Source organism: Hipposideros armiger, unplaced genomic scaffold, assembly GCF_001890085.2.
Source record: "Hipposideros armiger isolate ML-2016 unplaced genomic scaffold, ASM189008v1 scaffold_833, whole genome shotgun sequence".
NCBI lineage: Eukaryota > Metazoa > Chordata > Mammalia > Chiroptera > Hipposideridae > Hipposideros > Hipposideros armiger.
The window spans coordinates 339,244-345,243 of record NW_017732183.1 but is presented as its reverse complement, the minus strand read 5'-3'; the positions used below and the strand labels follow the sequence as shown (position 1 = coordinate 345,243).

The 6,000-nt window shown below is 47.8% G+C and overlaps 1 protein-coding gene across 1 annotated transcript in view; it reads right to left on the bottom strand.

Annotated features, from left to right (window-relative positions):
• Nucleotides 1–1,482: 1,482 nt before the first annotated feature.
• STEAP3 (STEAP3 metalloreductase) overlaps nt 1,483–6,000 on the bottom strand; it is a 43,437-nt gene continuing 38,919 nt past the window's right edge. Inside the window, 1 exon segment of the mRNA XM_019629258.1 lies at nt 1,483–4,188. Within this exon segment, the coding sequence (XP_019484803.1) occupies nt 3,907–4,188 (282 nt within the window). The 3' untranslated portion in view covers nt 1,483–3,906.

Genomic DNA, 6,000 nt, shown 5'->3' with positions numbered 1-6,000 from the left:
TATATATATATATTTTAGTGTGAATTACTTTATTCTACTTTATATTTCAACAGAGACCTTGAATTGATTTTTTAAAAACTATACATATAGGTAGGTTATATTATTTCTGAATCATCTTAGGTTAGTAAAAAGGGATTTTCAACATATTTGTGAGAAAAAGTTGGTGCTGGTCTGATGGGATTGAGTTTCTACGATAGTGGTATCAACTTCCTCTTTGTAGAGTTCAAGGAAGTGACAAGAGAGCTTCTGCACTTCCAAGGGCCCATTCCATTGCTTTTGGATAAGATTCAGCTTGTCAAATAGCTGGATGATAATTCAACTCTTTGATATGAGTTGTTTTGGTTGCTCTTTAGTTCTTATGTGAGCTACCTGAATAGTGATTTTTCATCTATTTTATGAGTTCCTTTGAAACTTAACTCTCCCAGTGTTGTGTGGGAAGACAGAGTAGAAAAACAAATTTCTAAGCACAAGATTTAGTTTCCTGTTAATAATTATTTGTAATGAAGCTGTTTTTTGGCCATGGTTCTTTCTTTGGAAAACTGTTATCTTGGGCTCAAAATGTCAAGGCCAACTTTTGGTTATTCTCAAGAAATGTTTTTTTACCCATTATACTGCTTTATGCACATAGGTTTCTTTTGTCCTCCCTGCACAGGAAGACAATTCTGGTTGCTTCAGTGGAAAAGCTGGACTGCATGATAGGTGGGTGGTCTCTGAAGAGTTATTCTTTTCCTGATGGACCCAGGGCAGCTGTGTGGGACACCCAGGGGCATCCTACATGGAGCACAGAGGACATGGCCTTGGCTCTGGTAGTGTTTCCTTCCTCTGCCTTTAAGAGAACAAGGGGGTTGGAGCTGCATGGGCAGTGAGGAGGCATAGCTTGCTAGGACAGCCAGGGCACCAGGCACCTGGGGGCAATTCATGGGGCAGAGAGATCTGTGTGCCCTGGCTTGTGGGCTGTAGATTATAGCACAGCAGACACAAAGGGAACATTTCAGCCCTTGTTACTCAGAGTGTCTGAGGATCAACACCATCCATGTCACCTGGGAGCTTATTAGAAATGCATAACCTCAAGCCTTATCCTGAACCAACGAATCAAAACCTGTGTGTGGACAAGATCCCAATACAACTCTCATGTACATTATAGTTCTAGAAGCACTGTTGCTCTAACCTACATTCAAGGCTGCAGCCTTGAACCCACAGTGCAGATGCTGCTCCTTCCAGGAAGCCTTCCCCACCCCTCTGCAGGCCTTGGATGCTCCTGTTACATCGCCCTACGCTTGTCACCTGGATCTCGCAGCTTTCCTTACTGGCCTATAGCTGGAGGGCTGCATGTCTGCCCTTCCTTAAGAGGTGAGCTCTAGCCCAGATCATTCTGTGCTAACCTTGCACATTGCCTAACTTATACCAAGCTCCAGTCAGAAGGCTCATTGAGCCAATGAACGAATCAATGGGCAGGTGATTGACATGACAGGAATAAAAGCCTGAACTTCACAGGTGTTTATTTTCGCTGCTTCTTAGACAAGCTCTACAAGGGCAAAACAAAACACACAGACTCTTTCAATGGCATACATTTTAAATGTCCACCTCTGATCGTGGCATTTAGGATTCCCAGAGTACATTGGTTCAGGCACTTTTGCACCCAGAGGCACATAGAATTTCCCAGGCTCTAAGGAAGTGACTTGCTCTCTTGGGGATGCTGTTGCCAGCTGCCTGGTGAGGTAGGGAAGAGCAGCAGCAGACACAAGGTCAAGGCCAAGCCCACAGCCCACCTTGCCTTTCGTGAGTTGATTATCCAGTTGGCAGGTCCCCTGCTATACCTGTTCTTTTCTGCCACCCACCTTGCCATCCTTTCCCTTCTGAGGAGCACCTGCAGCAGGAGGTAGGCAGGGAAGGGGAGGCAGCATACAGGACTTTGCCCTGTGTCAGCATCTTTGGCGTAAAGAACCATCCCAAGGCCCAGGGAGGCTGGGAGTCGGAAGGCAGCCAGTACTAGCTGGGGCTGGTGATCCTGGGTGGTTTCCAGCAGCCCATGTTCTCCCTGCTACCTATCAGCAGGAAACTGCTGGCCCCTTCTTTTGCCAAGCAAGTGCCGAAAGCTCTGTTTTGCCTGCCTCCTTTGCAGCGAGCCTCCCTGTGTGCCATGATTGCTGCTCCATCAGGGCCAATAGAGGAGACAGGCTTCTGCTGCCTGGCTTTGGAGCAGCAGCTAGAAAACACCTGCAGGAAGTGATCGCTTTGCCTGTGCCCTTCCCTCCATCAGTCTCTGTCCTCATGAGACAGTCTTACCCTTGGCTTTTTTTTTTTCTTTTTTCTCCTTTTCACTAAAGCACCCTAATGTGCTCCACAGACATGAGCTCATGCAGCCTCCCCGGGGAGGCAGGGGCATCGTCTCCCGGTAGCACTATCTGCTCAGCTTTTGCAGGCTGGACTCGCTTTCTTCCACCCTAAGATGCTCTCTGGCCCAGGAGACCTAAGAAATAGGAGTGGGACCCACATTCCCCGTTCAGAGTAGAATTCAGTGTGCATCTCACTGATGTCTTCCATCAGGATTTCACCCCGTGTTCAAAGGTGCTTTTTTTGTGGAGATGACAGATTACCCTAGTTCTGCCAGAAGCTGGTGGGTGGGTGGGGCGCTTAGAGAACAACTAACTGTGTGTCCACAGGGGAAGTGACAACAGCTTCAGTGTGGATCAGAGCAGGATGGCAAATGACTCAAGGGCACATGTCCTGTGGCCCTGGCTGTGGTCCAGCTTCTTATGCTTTGGGGCAGCAGCATTTCAAGTTTGTTGCTTTGATGGAAAAGACTATTTTGAAAAAAAGCTATTTTGAAATTTGACCCTCCAATAAGAGGAACTTGGGGCCAGTGTGGTTTTCTGGGTGCTCAGAAGGCGGCTTCTCTGCCCAGCAGCAGCAGAGGACATCTGATGAGATTCCCGGTGTTTTTCCACAGGACCAATTTAATGAAGACGATTGGTCCTGGGCAGGACCCCCAGAAGAGCTCGGCTGTGATTCTGGGTGCTCTGCCTTTTGTTCCCCTCCCCCTGGACTGTTGGAGGGTCTGCTCTAGGCCTTTCTGGAGACATTCAAACTGACGATCTAAAAGGTGAGAAGGCATAGTGATTGAAAGAACGGTCATCACCAACTTAAAGGAGGGAAAGAAATTACACTTGTTCTCAAGACAGGGTTCATTAATGGCTCTGGGAAGGAGGTGACTTCACACTCCCACAGGAGGATCAATTTGCAGCGGCAGGGCTGACTTCTGACTAAGGAAAAAAATCTCCCTAGCTTAGGGAGGATTAGGGGGAGCAACTTCAGCCCCAAACTCCCTCCCTGCCCCCCACCCCAACCTGGCAAAGGACTCTCAGGGCACAGATAAAAGGCTCCCCCCACCCCCTGATCCCTGGCGACTCTTCAGCCTGGCACAGCCTGGCACGGTTGGGCTGCAGGCAGAGCTCCTGTCTGCCCTGCCACCTTAGAGCCCCAGCTCTGAGAGCCTCGGGAAAGTAGCAAAAGGGGAGACACAAGTGGGTCGATTCCACCCAGATACAAGCCCCTCACTGTCTTATCTCTGCAAATGTCACAATAATGTGAGTTGCTGTTCTCCTAACATCTGGCACTTGCTTTTAAATCTACCAGTTAAAATCTCAGGGACTCAACATTTTAGCTAAATAAGTATAATTGCAAATCCAGTTATATATATGAAATACATATGAACATATATATCACACACACACACGTGTGTTGTTCTGAATATTATTGAATACATTTGCATCCCTGGAATTCGGACTTTAAACCACCAATTGGTGCACATTACACCATACTGCACGATCAAGAAAAGAATCCCCTGACAGGCTCGGGGGCCCGTCCTGCCTGCGTCTGTTTCCAGAGCCAGGTGCAGCAGGCTCCTTACACGTGGCTCGTCTTCTGGGCTAGTGCATGGTCCATTGGCAGTGTGAATTTGACAGCGTTGTCCTTCTCCCAGCCCCTCCGGATCTTGGCGAGTCTGCGGCTTAAGCAGGGCAGGAGGAAAAGACCTTTGGCCAGAATGACAACGCAGGGCACCAGCAGTGTGAGCGTGAAGGTGGGAGGCAGGTAGAACTTGTAGCGGCTCTCCTCGAAGGCGCGGGTCCAGCCATAGGTGAGCGTGTGCAGGGTGCTCAGCACCAGGGCCACAAAACCCAGAGAGGACTGTGGGAGAAAAGAAGGCTGGAGTGAGGGCCCAGGGATGACGGATACATGATTCCACCAATGGCCCCTCTGCTTGGCCGGCAGAGGGGAAGAAAGGAATGTGGCTCTAGCCATCAGGGCTCTGGGCTCAAATCCCAGTCCTGTTACTCACCCTCTGCATGATCTTATTACTACCTAAACTCTCTGAGCCTCAGTTTCCCCACCAGAAAAACAGAGATAATGCTTCTTCCCTGAAGGTATAGAAGGATTAACTGATTCATGAGGATTCGATAAAATAACTGTTATTCATGCCTTTGGTGGCTGCCAGAGGACTTTACATATTCAAAGATGTTTAAAAACATTTTACTGAGTTTGTGTATGTTTTAATGTATATTAGAGGCACAAGTGTCTGCCAGCATACCAAAATCATAATTTTCACAGATAATATTTGGCCTACAGTCAGATAAAAATGTGAATGAATTTTAAGTTGATTCAAAGATAATAAACACAAAGTAAAAAATGTACTTGACACATGGATTTGGCATTGATAGTGAAGGTGGCTCACCAGGGCCTGCAGACTGGGTGATCTGACACTGTACATAAAGTCCAGGACACCATGCAGATGCTCTCTGAGGGTGCCGGTCCCTTACCACCTGCCCATACGCTGAGTCATGAACACCTGGTGGAAAGCCCACCAGGATTACTCTCCTGCCTGGAAGGAGGCTAATGACCACGGGGAGATCAAGACCATCACAAATCCAAACAGAAACAGTACGGGTCATCTTACAATGGAGTGCCCCACCCCTTAAGCCATGTACGGGTCACTTGCAGCTAAGATTAGCTCCTTGTCAAGTGCCATATACACAGATGACTTTCTGTGGGAACTGTGTGTGAGAAGAGCTAAAAAGCGCAGCTCGGTAACTCCAGCCTTGGGGAAGCTGTTGCACGTCAGATTTCTTGTGGATTAAAAATAAAGCATTCTAGATGCTACTGTTGGTGTTTGTCTCGAGTGGCACTGTGACCGTGGGCAAGTCACGTACTCAGCCTCAGTGAGAAGTAAGTGATTCCAAAAGCTAAAATCAGAGATGCAGGGGCCGTGCTCTGTAGATGCAGGCCCCCATATGGAGAGCAGAGAGAGCCGAGGGTTAGGGCTTATGGGGGCACAGGGCAGGTCTGATTGATTCTATAAGCACTGAGGAACCACTGAGAGATCTGGGGCAAAAGAAACCTGTTTTATTACATAAGGAATGAAAATAGCAGTGGCCCATCAAGCAATGAACAGAACACACGCATCTTCTACAAGGACTCAATGCGAGGGTTTCATTGAAATGTGGCTGCATGGCAGTACCTCAGGGTGTTCTTCATAGGTTGGTTTTGAGCTTTCCACAGAGAAGCTGCCATTGGACTTCCTGGATTTCCTTCCAGCCCAGCATGTCAGCATCGATACAGAGGTTTGGCTAGGAGGTACTGTCTTATTTGAATTCCCCTAAGACACGTTTCTAAGTGGGTCTGATTTTGCCATCATGCCTCATTCTCATGCCTCCCTAGAGCGGGGGCTGCTCTGCTTGGACCCACTCTAGTGTAAACACTAGGATGGTGAACCTCAGTAAGTGGAAAACATGATTTGGAAGAACTGCTGGTAAAGCTTTTATTTAAAGCAATAATAAACATTTTCCAATGACTATCCACTATAAGTTCATAGACAGGTTCCCAATTACTGTATTTTTGACCCCAGTTAAAATACAAGCTTGCCATAGATTCCCAGTGTCTACCCTTCTTAGCCATCTCTGGCGGTTCTTGGCTTTGTGACCACGTCAAGGATCTTTTTATCCC